Genomic DNA, 18,315 nt, shown 5'->3' with positions numbered 1-18,315 from the left:
TCGGAGTCGAACCACAAGGAACGGTAATGTTGGATTGTTCTCGATCTAATGCTTAAGCTACGCCGAAGTCGGTTTATGGATAATGGACACTACAACTACACTAACACACATATAAAGATCAAGATATTATAAAGTCTACTAGGGGCAAAGATCCACTTTGAACAATTAACAAGTTAATGGGAATCGATTTGATAATCAATCATGCAAAGAAAGAATTAAAATGAGAATTAATTACACTCAAGAGCAATCTCTCAAATTCCTAGCCTAGATCCCTCATTGACTAGGTGCATAGAAGAAATTTACTCAAAATGCAATCAAATATATAAATTCTAATTCACAATCCCTTGTCAAACTAGAACTAACATGCAATTAAGTTTGCTATCTTGGGAGATCAATCCAATCTAAAACAAACAACATGCCATCATCAATTCAATCAATTTAATCACACAATTATCATCAAATTTATCTCAAGTAACTCAATTAACCATACCAAAGCTTCACTCAACACCTAGTAGAATGAAATCTACTTAAACATGATTTACAAAGCAATTAATAAAGCATAAAGAGAGAAAAGAGTAAGAAATGCTCATTGATATAAAATGGAGATCTTCAAATCATCAAATTCCTCCTTTGATTATCCAAAATCCATGAAAACCATTGTTTCTCTCACTTTCTCTCTCCAAAATTTGAGAGTTTCTCTCTCTAAAAACCTAAAACTAACCTAAAACTCCTGAAAATATGAATTCCCCCCTCTAAAATGAGCAAAAAATCTATTTATATCCCTTACTAAATTGCCTAGGAAGCTCCGCAAAAAGTCGAGCAGCGCGTAGAGGAGCGGGCGTGCACCCCCTCAGGAGCGGGCGCTCCAAACTTTCTGCCAAACCTTCTGCCAAACTTCAAAATTGCACACCCTGTGAGGAGCGGGCGTGCGGCCTTGAGGAGCGGGCGCTCCTGTCTACGGACTGGGCAAACTACTCAGCTTCAAATGAGCATATCTCCCACGTTTTACATCGGAATTGAGCATATGACCTATCGTTGGAAAGCTCTCAAGATAAGCTTTCATCTCCAATTAGAATCGCCCCAAAATGTTTTTTATATCAAAAGATATAGGCGTTTGAAGTATGATCTTTGCAAATCAAGTGCACATTTCTTCATTACTTGTTCTTTTATGTTTTATATTTCTTCAATCTTGAGCAATGAACTTATCCAAGTGTTCCTAAACATAAGAAAAAAACAATAAAGTTTAATCTAATGTCATAAGCCACCAAAATATGCAAGAAAAGCCAAAATTGAGCAATAACGACATTTCACACATAAACATGACAAATGTAGTAAAACGTTATTAAAACCAAGTAAAAAGATAGAAAAACTATGAAAAACTAACTAGAAAACTCCTAAAAATAGCGACATAAATGACACTTATCAAAGGACATTAATCTAAACTGTGCCTTTTTTATATGAAAAGAGAATAATCAGAGTAAGATTGAATGAAGTCGTACCCTTTCAAAGTCGTTGTTAGCTTTGCAAACCAACACCTCGCTGCTTGTTTCAACCCATACAAGTTCCTCAAGCAACACACTAATGAAGGATCTGCACCTTCAAATCCGGGAGGTAATTTCATGTATACCTCCTCAGCAAGATCATCATGCAAGAAAGCATTATGCACATCCATTTGATGAAGTTCCCAGTTCTTTGATACTGCAATTACAAGAAAAGCCCGAACCGTGGTCATCTTTGCAACTGGAGCAAACGTTTCACCATAATCTATGTCGTCCTGCTAATGATTACCAAAAAAACCAAACGAGATTTAAGTCGTTCAATATCACCATTAGACAAATATTTTGTCTTATACACCCATTGACTTCCTAAAGCATGTTTGCCATGAGGAAGGTGCTCTAAGGTCCAAGTGTTGTTATCTTCCAAGGCTTCAATTTCTTTATGTATAGATTGTCTCCAACCTTCATATTTCATGGCCTCTTTAGAAGATTTCGGATCATGACCACCAACAATAGCTGCCAAAACTTACAATAATTCACGGAAAACTTGTCACAATTTATATAATGTGCTAAAGGATAGGGAATTAGGGAGTACCTGAAGGAGTATTGGAAGACGGAGTGGAGGGAGACGGATTTTTAGCAAAAACTGAGTGAGTCACAAAATCACGAAGACGAACCGAGGGAATTTTTCCCGAAAACCTCTCCCCAAGGGCTGCTGATCTGCTGCCCTTGCACTACCATTTTCATCACGGCTTTAGGGCTGCTGCACACTAGCAGGGCTGCCAACATTGTACTCCGCGGCCAGGGTGGCCTGGCTGTGGTGTGGTCTGTCCCACGCTGGGCAGCCTGCTATGCTGAAGAACCCGCACCCGCAGCCTCCTGGCCTTCTGCGGGTGAGCAGAAGCAAGATCTTGCTGGTCTGCCGTAGCTGCACCCGCAGGGTCTTGGTCACCCAAATTTCTGCCCTCAAGTATACCATTGGGAATATCACATTCCACATTGCCATCACACTCCTCAAACTCAACAAAATCATCGTGAATATCATATTGGGACTCAAAACCATTAGGCTCAATGTTGACATCTTCCGGAGTAGCAAACGGAAACACATCTTCAATAAATTTAACATCTCGAGACCAAAAAAAAAAGAAAAAAAAAAACAAAATTGGATTCAAGGTCATGCGAACGCCACCCTTTCTTCCCAAAAAGATAGCCAACAAAAACACACTTTTGACTTCTACTAGCAAACTTATCTCCATTATTTTTCAGATTATGAGCAAAACATAAACACCCAAAAGTACGAATAGCATTAAACATAGGGGATTTATAAAATAGGATTTCGAATGGAGTTTTATTTTGTAGCAATGGAGTAGGAGTACAATTAATTATCTCCATAATTAGATCCAATACATATTGTAATTGCATTGGCGAAGACATAAATCCTTCAAATATATGATAATCATATTTCTTTTTTTTTTTTAAGTATTTATCTTTAATTACTAAATGTTCATTTTATAGGACGTGATCTAGCTATTCTATGATTATATGAAAATCATGTTCATTTTTAATAGGAAAAGTTGACATTTTCTACCAGCGAAAACACCCTATGTCACATTTGCTACCCGTTTAAAAAAAAAATTATTTTGCTACCACACAAATCCCTAAAATATACTTGTATATTTCACTACCAAATGACTTTACCGTTACTGTTTTCGTTAGTTGGGCTTAGTCACCGTTCAACCACCTTGCAGCCACCCCTCCACGTCACTGCTACCCCTCCCCCCTGCCGGCGCGACCCACCCCTTCCCCCTTGCCGGCGCGACCCCACTCCCTCCCTTCCCCCCACCTACGCAGCCAACCCCCCTCCCTTTTCCCATTCTTGCTACCCCGACCCCCACCCCGAACCGGAAACCATCCCCTTTCCCTTTCCCCTACCGGAAATCGCCCACTCCCTATTCCCCCCCCCCACCGAAATCGACCCCCTCCCCTTCCCTTACCCTTTCGACCATCCCTAATCCTAAACCACTAGCCCCAAACGACCGTAAACGAATTTTAGGGTTTCAATTTAGATTTTGGTAGTTTGAGCTGGTGGTTTAGGATTTCGAATTCGATGTCAATTTCGAATTTTAGGATTTCGATTTCGATTTAAGGGGTCGATTTCGGTGGAAAGAACGGGGAGGGGGCCAATTCCGATGGAGGAGGGGAAACAAGGTGGTTTTCGGTTTAGGTTGGGTGTCTGGGCAACAAGAAGGGGAAAAGGGAGCTTGGTTGCGTAGGTGGGGGGTAGGTTCGCGCCAGTGCCGGCCAAAGCTTTGGCCGCTGGCAGGGGGGTGGCAGTGAGGTGGAGGGTGGCTGGGTTACTTTGTTTTGTTTATTTTTTTATTTTCTTTTTTTGAATAAACTTAACGAAACCTTATCGGATTTCGTTAAGTAATAGTGAAATTTAAATTATGTGATTTTAAGTGGTAGCAAAATAATTTATTTTTTTTTAAACGGGTAGCAAATGTGACATAGGGTGTTTTCGCTGGTAGTAAATGTCAATATTTCCTTTTTAATATCTTAATTTTCTTTTTTTGATATGTTTATTTTTTATTACTAAATATTCATTTTTTTTTAAGTGTTACTCATTGTTTGTATTTTGTGGCTTGATACAATTTTTTTTTTTTTTTTAATTTAACTAAATCTTCATTTTATAATAGGCATGATGCACCTAAAGTGCACCAGGGTGCAACATATAACTATTGAACTAGACACCCCTAGCATCTTTGAACATTATAGTATAAACTTTCTTAAAAGCCTTATTGAGTTGTTAAGCCTCAATTAGTATTATGTGCACCATGGTGCACCTAGAAATAGGTGCACCACGACTACACTTTTGAACATTTAGTAAAAAAAAAAATTGAACATTTTACAAAAAAATGAACATTTAGTAAAAAGATTATGAACACGTCATAAAAATTGAACATAAACATGCAATTTTTATGTTCATATTTTATCAAGAAATGTTCATTTTGTATACATTAAATGTTCAGTTTATATTACAAAACTATAGAATTATTACGAGTTAGTTCAAAATTTGTCTGACTCGTAGTAATTTAAAATTTGCGATTGTTCAGATTTTTTTACTAAATGTTCAAAAAAATTTATTGTTCATATTTTTTTACAAAAAGTTCAAAATTATAGGCGTGGTGCATTGCGATTGTTCATATTTTTTTACTAAATGTTCAAAATTGTGATGTTCAGATTTTTTAACTAAATGTTCAAAATTCTTGATAGTTCAAATTTCTTTTACTAAATGTTCAAAAGTATAGGCATGATGCATTGTAATTGTTCAGATTTTTTAACTAAATGTTCAAAATTTGCGATGTTCAGATGTTTTTACTACATGTTCAAAATTTGCAATTGTTCAGATTTTTTTACTGATTGTTCAAAAGTATAGGCGTGGTGCACCTAGAAATAGGTGCACCATGGTGCATCTTAAAATTTGCCGTTAAGCCTTTCATAGGCCCATCAGCCCATAAACCCCAAACAAACTTTAACCTTCAACCCTCCATGCTAAAAGCCTAAAAGAAATGATCTATTAATCTATATATCTAAATCTGTCAAAACACTAAACACCATCAAATTTTAGGGCTAAAGATAAATGACAGTCACATGTTTGTTTAAAATTATTTTCTTATGAAATTAGTTTTTAAAATTTCCGTAAAAACTCAAATTAAAAAGGTATTGAAATAATGTTGAAAATTACTAGTAGCTAGGAAAGGTTTTTATTAAATACTTTGAGGTTCGCAAAAATGAGATATGGGTCAATAAATAAAAATCTTTGCATAGACTACATTCCCCTGCCTCACTCTTCATCCAACGCCCCTGCCCATACTATTGAAAATTCATCACCTGAAGCCTGAAGCATTGAAGAAGTTCTACACAGCAGATACAATATCAATATCTGGTCATCTGTGTGAAATATGAACCTTAATAGACGAGAAGATAGGCTCCTATATTACACGTCTTACTGGAAGATTTTGGCTAATGATCCTTCTATTCAACCAGCTGAACACGATTCACAAGTATTTCAGTGAACAAATAATGTCTAAGAGAACTCTTTTAGGAAAAATGAAATAAACCAATAATCCTCTACCTTCTAAAGATGAGAACATCTCAGAAAATTATACATATCAGGTTGTATAGAAAAACTGTGCAGCATCAACAACCCAGCTGCATATCTGTGCCTCAACCAATCTAATAAAATCTAGTTATGAATAAGAAAGCCCCTTAACTGGAGCAGCAACCACCCTTCTTCACGGCAGACACTTCTTTGCCAATGTCTATCTTCTCACCAGCAGGGATAGATGAGCCATTTGCATCCTCACCAGCCTCCATAGCCTTCTTGCTGACAATTCGGTAAATCTGCGTAAGAACTTCTGTGAAGGCGTTCTCTACATTTGTTGCTTCCAATGCAGAAGTCTCCATGAAATAAAGAGACTCCTTTTCAGCGAATGTTTTCCCATCCTCCATTTGTACTGCAACAAGGTGACGAAGGTCTGATTTGTTTCCAATAAGCATCACTACGATGTTGGGATCTGTGTGATCCCTCAGCTCCTTTAACCACCTTTCCACACTCTCAAATGTAGCATGCCTAGTCACATCATACACGAGAAGTGCACCAACAGCTCCTCGATAGTATGCACTGGTAATTGCCCGATACCTTAAAAAAAAAAAAAGGAAAGAAAGGTCAAACCCTGTCATATTATGTGGTTCAAGTCTCCAACCTTAATAGATCAAATTATCTAGCATACTGCAAGAAAATCACAAGAATGAGTTCATGCAAGCCTATTCAAATGTCCATATTTAGATAAGGTAGTCAATTCAAAATGATCAGTTGTAAATACAGAACAGAAGCACACTTCCGAAGCCCCTCCTGTCATAATATTTGAGTCGCATATACTATAGAAGGAAGTTATGAAATATCATTACATTTCTGCATACTATTGTAATAGTTTGTGAATGCCCTTACTGAAATACCCTTACTAAGATTGTGCAAATGTAGAGAGTGAAAATGAAGCAAAGTTGTGTTATTGCCATAATGATGAGCTGATAGAACAATGTGGCTATTTATTCTGGACAGAGATTGTACCTGAACCCAAGGTCATTCCACAAGACCACAATGTATAATAAAATAGCAATTTGCTTAATGATATTATCCACATTCACACAATAACTTGATGATTATGGCTAAATTTTAGCTAAAACTGTTAGAATACAAGTTCAAGAGTATCAACTCTCAATGAAAGTCAATCCCACAACACAGGGAACTGTATGAATCAAGCAAACTAAGCAAGGAACTTAAAGGTTACAGGCACTTGCAGCTATGGTAAGAAATAGTAACAAGCACAAGGATATAAACTACATTAGAAACAAGAAATTAAAGAATAGCCTGAACATCTTGCCAAAAAGGCACAAAGAAGATGATAGTATAAATTTAAGAAGAAACCAAGCAAATGCACATCAAAAGAAAACTTCAGTAGAAGCAGTGTATCACGGTGCAACAGTAATTACTTGTGAGTAATTATTAAAACAACTAATAATGAGAGCGTAAACGCAGTAAATCCAAGCCATAATGAAGAAAACTATATACCTTTTGTTCTATAAAATAGACACATTGTCTTGTATCCCCACAACAAAAGATTTGTAATAATTTGCCAATTTGTCCAAAATACCCTTTACGATACTACTTATCGACCCATCCATTTTCCATATCAATTTCAGGTATCTTGAAACATTTTAGGAAATTGACTTTTTTTTTTTTTTTTTTACAGATACTCCAAAATAGTATGCATGACTTGTTTTGGGACTAAGGCAGCTAAAGTGCTAAACTGTTTCCTTTTGGCTTAGAATCTTCGATTTAGAGCTATTATCTAATATGTGTTGAGTATTTAAGGGAAATTTCCACCTCCACTCAATATAGCCATATGGCCCATGCTCATGAATTGACAGCACTGCCCCCAAAAAATCCCCAAACACCCCCCTCCCCCTGCTTCCAAACAAAAATAAGGGGAGGAAAGAGTAATGAATTCACTTAAATTGGACTTTTCTTTGCAACTAAATTCCATACTCTAGCAGCATTACAATAAAATTATCACAAAAGTCTGCATAATAGGACTAATAGTCATCTTATTTGTATTTTTTTGACCAATGTTAGTTCTAGAGGGAATAAAGAAAATCATTTGTATTTATAGAGGAATTACAGAATTATTTGGACATAAATTGGTTGTGAGCAGCCAACCTTGCTTCCTTTCGGTGTTTCTTGGGGATTTTACTTCATAGAACAGGTTGTCCACACAGAAAAGTGTGGGGAGGAGGGGGGCAGGTTCAATGTACGAAAATATAAGAGCAGTAAGAGAGGATGAGGATTTGACACATTGACTAAATACGAACTTTCAGACTGATATGCAGAAGGGTTGGCTGGCTTGTAGTGACAAAATTAAGTATGGAAATTTTCAAACAAAAAACAGAAGCAAAGAGGTTATGTCAACACATATTGATGATTCAGCTAAGGATCTCAATAGTCTTAGAATGTAACTCTTCGCTCATCACAAGATACAAGTATAATCCATCCTTAAAATTCATGTCAAGTAAGATTAACAAAAATGTTAACAGAAAGGAAACAACCTAGTATCAATCTGCTCATCCTGGACCAAGCAAAAATTTGTACAACTATTCAGGACCTAATAGCCATAACATCTAAAATGTCAAAACAATGGCAAGATCCATTGAATCAAGTTTTTTAGAAACACACTCTTTTTAGTTCTAAATATTAGCAAAACAAATTGCAAGTAACTTAAGAGTGTTGCTTATTTTCAATGCTATCATAACAACCATTGCTTCTTTTGGCCCAAATTCATAAATTGCAAGTAGCTGTTGAGTGTTGACACATCAAAGGAAATGAAAATATTGTGTTCTCTTTACTCATGTTTGGTTGAGTTGTTTATTAACATTTCTTCCATCTTATTGCTTTAACTAGATATATCACATGAAGCATAGTTCCATCCTCATACTGAGATTTCAAAGTTCCAAACCCATCTATCTGATCTCACAACAACATTAAGATAATCCCAATGCCTCTAAAACCCAAGGTAAGGCCAAGATATCCCAATTTCCTTGATTCAACTTATAATACCTGTCTATTACTTATAAAAGAGTCTACCAACATAGCAACATTATAGACACACGAGAAATGGACCAAAATCATGTATTAAAACCAAAAAAATTTGTGCAAGATCTAAAATAACGCACAGATTTATAGCTTCAATAACTACATAAGGACATAAGGTAACTCTTAAGTCATACAGCTTGTTCAACAAGACTCCAGATTAGCCATGCAGAAGCAAAACTGACAACTGTGCAGACGGCTTCTAAACTTCAACTGGAAACCTTTTTAAAAAGAAAAAGAGGTGAAAAGGTGGTAGTAATCAAAGTAGATAAATGTAAAGGAGGTAGCCACAAGATTAGTCCTTATTCTCTAAGAAAGACGAAAACAATCATGCAAGTCAGAACCATTCCCAAATTACAGAGCTAGCCCTTTGTTGCCTAATTTTTCACGTTTTTTAAACAATCTGTACGTAAAGGAACAATTTATACAACCTCTTGTTAATACTTCATTTTGATATTAAGGAAGAGAGCGGGAAATAACACAGCCATTCGCTCTTTAATCCGGGGGTAGGAGAAGATCTAAGAAAATTTAGAACATTGGGGACAAGGAAAATATGATGTTGGATAAGGCATAGTGGAGGGAGAAAATACACACCATCAATATGTCATGACATCAAATATATATACTTATTTTCCATTGTTAAGGTGTTCTCAAACTTTAAGGGCTTTAATTCCTCTCTTCCCTTAACCCTCTTTTAGACAACATTATCAAATTATACTTTAATATCTTTATGAATTTTCACTTTACATTGCCCTCTTTTTTGCTTCTTGTGTTTTTACTTGTTTGTCATATACTCTCCCATAATCACTTTCCCTCGTTGGCTCGTTCTATTTTTCACTAACGAATCCTTATAGCTGTAGCAACTAAAGACTGGTAAGATGTCCTCCACTCCTCCCCCTCTCCCCTCAAGAATGAACCAATCAGGTAGGCCTAACCCCCCCCCCCCCCCCCCCCCCCCTCTCCTCCCTCTTTCCATTAAAAAATCCCCAACTAGAACAGAAAGAGGATTTGTATTTTAATAAACAAGAAATAAACCCCACAATTTTCCAACTAGCTCACCAAATTGCTTTCATCTATTTCAATAATTGTTCTCAATTAAGAATTTGTAGATCCTTTAAAGTCAATACAAGAAAGACCATTATAATAAGATCACATGTTGAGTCAAGCAATAGAGGGCTAGAGGTAAGTCATGCAACAGAGGATAATAGTGCGGCATTGATCATTAACAAATTTTGCAACTAGGATCATACAAAAGCAAGCATATTCAGGTGGCGGACCCGGCTGTATTACAAAAGGTCAATTGAACTTCAAAATATTTTATATTTAATCTACTTACAAAAGCTATCGTAGTTCTACATCAGAACAAAGCACCAGCATCTACTTTGAATACAAGTCACTCCACAATCATAACAAGACATCTTAATCTTGCATGCAGAGTTTTTACAATTTAAAGACCATGAAAAGAATCATTAATGCAGATAAGAAAGATATGCTACCTAGGAAATTACCAAGACTTTCTCTTGAGCTGTATTCAAGCACTGCAACTTCACTAAATTTATTAACCACAACTGTGACTAAGAACAACTTCACTAAAGTTATTAACCACAACTGTGACTAAGAACAAGAAGCTAGATAAACAAATCATGAATACAGACAAAAGGCATCAATAAGGGCCTAATCTCTATATTTTGAATATGTTCATACGACACTTAACTTTTGAACATCTTCTAAACTTTCTGGATTGAAAGATTTATTTTGATTAAAATTATAAGAACTTTTGAGCCCAATTCGCTTTACACATTTTCAACTCATGTTCAAGATGATGATAACAACAGCTATGATATTCAGTCTACTTGTTAACCACAAAGTTCCAATGTCAGATACACTCCAACATGATCTTAAACACTTTACACTTAATTTTGGAGAAAATTAAATAACATGCAAACTTTTTGCAAAGTGACTAAGTCTAAATACATATAAACATCCAGGGGCGGAGCCACTGGGGGGGGGCTGGTGGAGGCCCGGCTCCCGTGGCCCAAACGCCATTTTAGTAATTGTTAGAGCGGGCCCCCCCTTATAATACTACTATATAAATTAAATGTTAACAAGTATATCTATGTTGGTCATCATAGTTCAGTGGTTCTAGAATTGTGAGGGTGGTATTTCACTGCAACGATCCTAGTTCGATCCCCACTTACTTCTTTTTGCACATTTTTTAATACCTTTCTTTGATTCATTAATTTTTCCTATATTTCGTTTTATCCTTACATCTTTCATCTAATTAGTTTTTTCCAATACTCCATTTTTTTAAAAATTATTATTAACTCTTCTTATTTTTACGTACCAATTCATTATTTTATGTTTAATCCAACAACAACTCACATACATGATATGGTTTAGAGATTTATATTTGTGTCTTTCTAAAGTCAAAGGTTTTGAATATTGACCACCAAACTCAAGCAAAATGTAATTATATGTATAAAAAAAAGACGGAGGGATTAGTAAAAATACGATCAAAGGGTAACTTTTAATAGTGCACAACCATAAAATTTTGCAATGAAATACTCCCTCCGTCCCTAAATTACATTCTTCCTTTCTATTTTTGGTATTCCAAAATTACATTCCTCCTTTCTATTTTTGGTAAGTTTTTTTACTAGATCAACTCTCTTTTTCTGTTTTATATTTAATGTTTTCTCACTCATGCTTACCTAATCTCACTCATAATCCTTGTGCCAAATTACAATGAATATGATTGGTTAAAAATTTTCAATTCGGAGCATGTGATTGGTCCTTTTTTTTTGCAAGGATTGATGACATGTCATAAGTAATAACTAATTAATCTTTGTACTTCCCATTGCATTATCTAATTATTGCTATTTGTCTTATTCTTCCCTTCTTAATTCCCGTGTTAATTTCCAAAGAGGAATGTAATTTAGGGACGGAGGGAGTAATTAATAATACAATACTATTTAATAATACAAAGTATAAATTTCGGCCCCCTCAAGTTTAAAAACCTGGCTTCGCCCCTGTAAACATCAGACACTAGTATCCAACTGCGAAACACAAGAGCCAAGCCTTAACCATAAGTAATGAAATAAATATATACTTCATATATATTAGACCAAGTAGACAGGAATTAGCATTCTTTTCTGCCAGTTCATATTGAAAGTACTACTCAAATATAGATCTCACACAATATCAGCTACCATAGATCCAAAAATCTCCAAACAAGCAGCAAAGTTACAATTGCACAATTCCAAAAACCTATAATGAAATTAAATGCAGTACCCTAACATGTATCAAAATTTTAACATAATTCCATCTCAGGAAGTCGGATTTCCTCCAAAGCAAACTCCAATCCATTCCTACTATCCAAGTAACTCAACATAATACTCAGATCAAATCAGATCTATCAATTCCATAGAAAAATACCCACAACACAAACATGAAATCATTAACAAAATTAACAAAACCCATTATCAAAAAATCCATAAAACTACAGAAATTATGCCAAAAATTTAAGCAGATAACAAACTACACTCAAAATCACAATTCTAAGCGTAATCTATAACAAGATCTTCAAATTGAAGCAAAACCCAGAAAAATTAACACAAATTCAGCACAAAATTCACCAAATTACAGAAGAAATGTCACCTTTCTTGGCCAGCAGTATCCCAAATCTGAGCTTTAATAACCTTGCTATCAACATTCAAGCTCCGAGTTGCGAATTCAACACCAATGGTGGATTTAGACTCGAGACTAAACTCATTCCTAGTAAATCTCGAAAGCAAATTGGACTTCCCAACACCTGAATCTCCAATCAAAACAACCTTAAAGAGGTAATCATAGTCGTCTTCTGCTCTGTAACCCGACATTTCTGCAAATACCCACTTAGATTTTTTCCCTTTTTTGCTCAATTCGATTGTTTAAAGTGAGAAAATTGGGGGATTTTGAAGTTCAAAATTTGAAATCCCCTTTTAATTTTGTGGGTGTAGTGTAGTAAAGTAAAGCAAAAAAATGTGGGTGTTTCAAAATTGTAAAAAGTATGTGAACGTAAAAGGGTGTAATTGGAAAATTAGGACTTTGAATAATGGTGAAGATAACCCGCGTTACTACTTTCGGACGCTAAATTATCGCGCTGGATCGCCGCGATGAGACTGCTGTCTACTGGGGTTGGACTACGTGAGGTTTCGACAATTGGACCCCCATTACTTTTGCAAATTGCAATACTCGATTACTCCCTCGAATCCCCTGACTGAGTGAGAAATTCTAAGTAAGGATCTGTTCATATTTACTAAAATTTTGTTAAAAAAAAAAATTTACTAAATTGAGTTGAACTGAACTGATTAGAATTGAACTGAACTGATTAGAATTGAACTGAACTGATTAGAATTGAACTGAACTGAATAGAGCTATTTTATGAGAAAAGGAAATTAGGAGCTGAACTGAACTAAACTGATTGGAGCTGAACAAAACTGAAATTAAGCTGAAGTGAACAGGCCCCAATTAAGCTATTCCTTACTTTCGAAATTCATTGATTATGTGGTTGAAGATTATGTTGTACATAGTACTGAATACTAACTAATCTACAAGCATATAAAAATTAGATTTTCTTTGGTTAATATGTTACTCCGTAGCATTTTTACTTATGTTGAAATAATTTGCATTGTAGTAATTTATTGTACTAAAAATTAGATAATCTATCGTGTGAAAAATTTCTTTACAAATTAGATTATCATCGTATTATAAGGGCCTAAAAGCTTTTTTTTTCTAGGTTAAAGATGCATCATAAGTCTATTTACATAAATTTGTCAAATCTTTATTATTATGGTGGAAGACTTTATTATTATATTAACCATAAATTAGAAATGTGTTAATATTAATAAAAAATTATTAAAAAAAATTATAACATAAGATTTTTAAATTAGGTGAAATATTGTATACTACAAAGATATTAAGTGTTCGGTCTTTACATATCAAAAGAGAAAGAATGTTAGTTGTTAATTTTATTTCCTTGGCGATCTCTCATTACTATAGGGAAGCTAATCGTGCTGGTGACCGATTGGCTACTGTGGGGTATCTACAAATCATAGCTTGGTTCTTTTCGAAGTGATTTTCATGCTATTTTATTGGAGGATTTGAGTGAGGTGGCTTGACCGAGATTAGTTCCTAATAATAAGTTAGTTTTCCCTATAGTGAAAACCTATAATTTTTGCATATGGTGTGTGTCTTGTGTTTGTTTAATTTCTTACTTTCTTGCTTGTATTCGTTACTGTGGGTTTCATTTGTTTGTGTGTGTGTGTGTTTTTGTTTTTTTCGGGGGAGGGAGGCTTGACCCCTTTCTTTCACCAAAAAAATGAAAAGTTTTATGTTACCTCCTTAATTAAAAGTTTACAGCATTATTAATATACATTTTAAAAATTAGATTAGTAGTCACCAATAGATGACATGTGCATTACTAATGTATCTTTATTATATATGGAGTAATTATTTTCTTTTAATAAAAAAAATATGGAGTAATTATTTTGTCCTTGTTTATTGATGATTATTATGCTTGTAACTCATATTAGTGCAATCTCCAGTTGTTCATATCGAGTTCACTTAACTAGCAGGGAAAATTGGTTTAGTTTGTATTTTGGTGATTGATGGAGTATTTCATTTGATCTCTAAGGCTCTAGGATAAAACGATCACATGTAGTACAGTCGCCTCTAAGGGCCTGTTCTCATTGACTGAACTCAGCTGAACTGAACTGAACTCAGCTGAACTGAACTGAGCTTAGCTAAACTGAGCTGAATGTTTTATAAGAGAAGGAAATTAGAAGCTGAACTGAACTGAACTGAGCTGAACTGAATTTCAATGTAAGAGAACAGGCCCTAAGTATAGAGATCTATTTTTGGGTCACGTCATTCAAATTAAATTTAAGACACTTTGTTTTGAACATTAGGGTTTAAGTCAAATGACTTCGAATCTAGTTACTTATAGGGAGTTGTTTAATAAAATAATGTTTAATTGGGTGTGATTTAATTGATCGAAAGATTTGCAATGATTACAAGATTACTTTTATTTGAACACTTAGAGGCGAAAAGTCATTAAAATCATATTAGGATAGGGTGATGATTGGCAAGTCAATCAACTAAATTCCACTTATTAGGGCATTGGTTTACTATTGAATATTATGATTATTGTTTGAAATTTCAAGAATCAACGTAGTCACGTAAGAGTTTCACTTTCACTTGTTTGGATTGAATTTATTAGAACTAATAGGAATTGATCAATCTCGATTTCACTTAACGTATACACATATAAAATTGTACTTTTTTAAGCCTCTTAACTTTTGCTTTTGTAAGTTGATGCACCCCAAAATTTTGAGTCCAATCAAATTCATTTCAAGACAAAATCAAATTATCAGTTATGTAGTTTTGGGTGTTACAGATCACGAGATCAGTTTTACCCAGTTAAAACTTTAAAAAAGGCATTGGTTGAAAAACCTTTTTGCTTCTTGTTTTCCTTGATTGAGCTTTTTTCATGTACAAATATAGCTACTGAATGCCTTTTTGGCTAAAGATCAACTGAAGAAAAGCAAGGTAAAAATGAAAACGTTACCAACTATTCTTGTAAGAAAGAAACATCTCTTTCACTTGCTTCCAACAAAATAAGGACCTCATCTTTATCCCCAATAAGTCAATAATTGCAGACTTCTCATTTAATTTACTTCTTATTTCCGTACATCATTAACTTTCACCTTCTGTTTTCACCATATTCCACCATTCACATTTTACAAGAAAATAAATTTATCCCCAAGAAAATAAATTCATCCCCCAAAAAAATAAATCTATCTATGAATAAAATTGAAAATTTTACAATCGAATTACAACCTATATTAACTTTAATCAATGAATACAAGAATAAAATAAACTAAATTTCCAATAATTTCAGAAATTAAACAAAAAATGTTAATGTATGTAATAATAATAACAATAAACCATATATTCAATTATTTCAAAAATAAAAAATATACACCCTATCTAGTTTAATCAATGGGATTAATAATAACAATGAACCATATTTTCAATAATAATATGAAGAATAATAAACCTTAATTAAAGGTCTAAACTTGCCAAATAATTTCTCTACACAAATTTACATATCTAAATAAATAAAATATTAAAGAAAATGACAATATATATAATTAAAATTTTCACATACCAAATGTAATTTCTCTTCTTCTCTTAACCCTTTTTTGGAAAGTAGTAAACAAAGAAGAAATGCAACCCCAAACATCTAAACAAGCAGAACCACTTCTTCTACAACTACCATTTCTACCTTCCAATACACTTTTAAGTCTATCCATCATTTCTTGTTCAGTAAACATCCTTCCTGGCGAACCGACGTACGCGGTTCGCCTTATAGGAGGCGACCATATACCACTTTGCTCGTAATCGAACTCGAACTCGAATGCGTCGAAATACTTCTCTAGGAGCCTCTCACTTTTCGATTTCGAAACCAGTTGAACTTTCATACCACCACATTTTGGTGTTGAGTTTGATGTAGTTGAAGAAGTTGAAGCCTCTTCTACTTCATAGATTATTGACATTAATATAGTGTGTAATAATGTAATATGGTAACATATATATATTCCTAAGTTTTAAGGCATTAAGAAATATTGTTAATAATGATATTATAATTGTTTTTGGGGGAATATAATTGAGATTCTTGAGATTGAGAAGGAGACAGGAAATTGGAGGGGTGTGAATGGATGGATATATATGTAATGGGGGGAATTATTAAAGGACTTTGTTATGATAAAGACGTGTATGGCTGGCTGGTGTCAATCATTATACAGGACGTGGGTAGTCAAGTTTTGAGCATGTTATTTTGTAGGACACTTTTTGGTTTTGTTATCCGAGTATTAACGGGTTAAAGCTAGGCTCTCGTCTTCTTACCTTAAAAAAAAAAGGTTGAGATAGTGGAGTAGTGTCTGATATCACTCTTTATATCAGAATCCTGTGTTTTAAGGAGATAGATGTAAAAAGATTTTGATTCATGAATTAAATTCGGTTTAAGTATTAGAAATTCAATTCAATTTGAATTGGACTAAATTTCAATTCGGCTTGAATTTATATTGAATAAACTAAAATTGAATTATTTTTTATTTGATTTCGGTTTGGGGCATAATCCAATTCGAAATCCGAACTTTCACCCCTAATCTCTTTCTATCTCTCAAGTGATTTTGATTGCCACCTTTTATATCCTTGGAGTCAAATCCCATGTGTCTTATTTGACAAATTTTCCTTTTTAATTTCTCAAGTGAGACTATTTTATCATTCCTTAAAAAATAAATAAAATATAAAAATAAATTAATTAATAGGTGTAGTTTAAGGGTTTGTACTATTATAAGACACCAATAAAGGGTCATGCTCCCATACCTAATTCAGGTGGCTCTATACATCCCACAACCTCATATAGTCATATGTACAATCTTATTGATTGTAATATTATTATTGATTGATTAGGCGTTTAATGTCCATTTGATGGACCCCAATTAGGCATCCAATGATCTAATTATCTAAACATGAGAGTATGTCAATTGTCCTACAGTTAGTCTTTTTTGTTTTTCTTGATTTGGAGAGCAACGTAAGTTAATTTGCTTACTATGATTTTTTTTTTATTTAAAAAAAAAAAAAAAATCAAACAAACAAACAAACAATGTGTAGGTATTGATTATTATAGATGGTTAAACTATTAAGACGATGTCTATGATTTATTGATTTGATATCAAATCTCCTTTGTGTCATACAACAAAGTTTGTGACATCTTGAATTATTTTAATTACTTAATCTATGTAAGTGAATGCTATATCCTAACTCCCTGTCTTTTTTAATTTTGAAAAAAATATTATATTTTATTAAATTTTAGTGTGTTTTATGTGTGGCTGGTCATATTATGTGGTCGGCTGACACACACCAAAACACTGATCGGATAACCCCTAACGTAGTAACCTTTGACCGTCCGAATAACTCTTGACTGGTTAAGTATGTAGCCCTTGACCGACCGAGTAGCTCCTGATTAAGTAACCCCGATTACACATTCACACGTGTGGCTAACCACATATGTAACTTATTAGATTATCAAATTGATAGAAAATAGGTATAGGACGAGTGCACTATTAGGACATGATTTTAGGGTATAAGGACGTATACGTCATTTCATTATATAGGTCTTGTATTGTTGATTATATATATAACGGGCTCTCTAATCAAGGTGAGCCGTATTCATCCTAATACTCGCACACATGACACCATCATGATTTGAGGTTTAGAAGTTGCTAATACGTCTATAAAGTTAAATTAATGCTTGGTTTGAAAATAAGTTAATTAGTTGATTAATTAATGCAAACAACACTAGAGAGAAGAAATAGCACATCGCAGGAGTAGATAGAGAAAATCGATCCAAAACAACCACCATACTATGGGTATTGCAAGGAAATAAATTTCTAAAACTACATCTTAACTAGAAAGTAGAAACTAAAGAGTGATAATCGACCAAACTAATTACTTCTTTCAATTCATCTCCAAGTATGGTTTAAAGAGCTCAACTTGTCACATAAATAC

The 18,315-nt window shown here is 34.2% G+C and overlaps 1 protein-coding gene across 1 annotated transcript; it reads right to left on the bottom strand.

Annotated features, from left to right (window-relative positions):
- Positions 1–5,244: 5,244 nt before the first annotated feature.
- On the bottom strand, positions 5,245–12,845 carry LOC145610067 (ras-related protein RIC2). The gene is made up of 2 exons (XM_081665323.1): positions 12,358–12,845; positions 5,245–6,198 (listed from the first exon to the last, which is right to left on the bottom strand). Exons 1-2 carry the CDS (start codon positions 12,576–12,578, stop codon positions 5,766–5,768), a joined length of 654 nt encoding a protein of 217 aa, XP_081521449.1. The 5' UTR covers positions 12,579–12,845; the 3' UTR covers positions 5,245–5,765.
- Positions 12,846–18,315: the final 5,470 nt, after the last annotated feature.

Source organism: Chenopodium album, chromosome 24 (assembly GCF_948465745.1).
Source record: "Chenopodium album chromosome 24, dcCheAlbu1.1, whole genome shotgun sequence".
NCBI classification, from domain to species: Eukaryota; Viridiplantae; Streptophyta; class Magnoliopsida; order Caryophyllales; family Amaranthaceae; genus Chenopodium; species Chenopodium album.
Note: the sequence above shows the minus strand (reverse complement) of the source record. Positions and strands in the feature narration are given on the sequence as shown.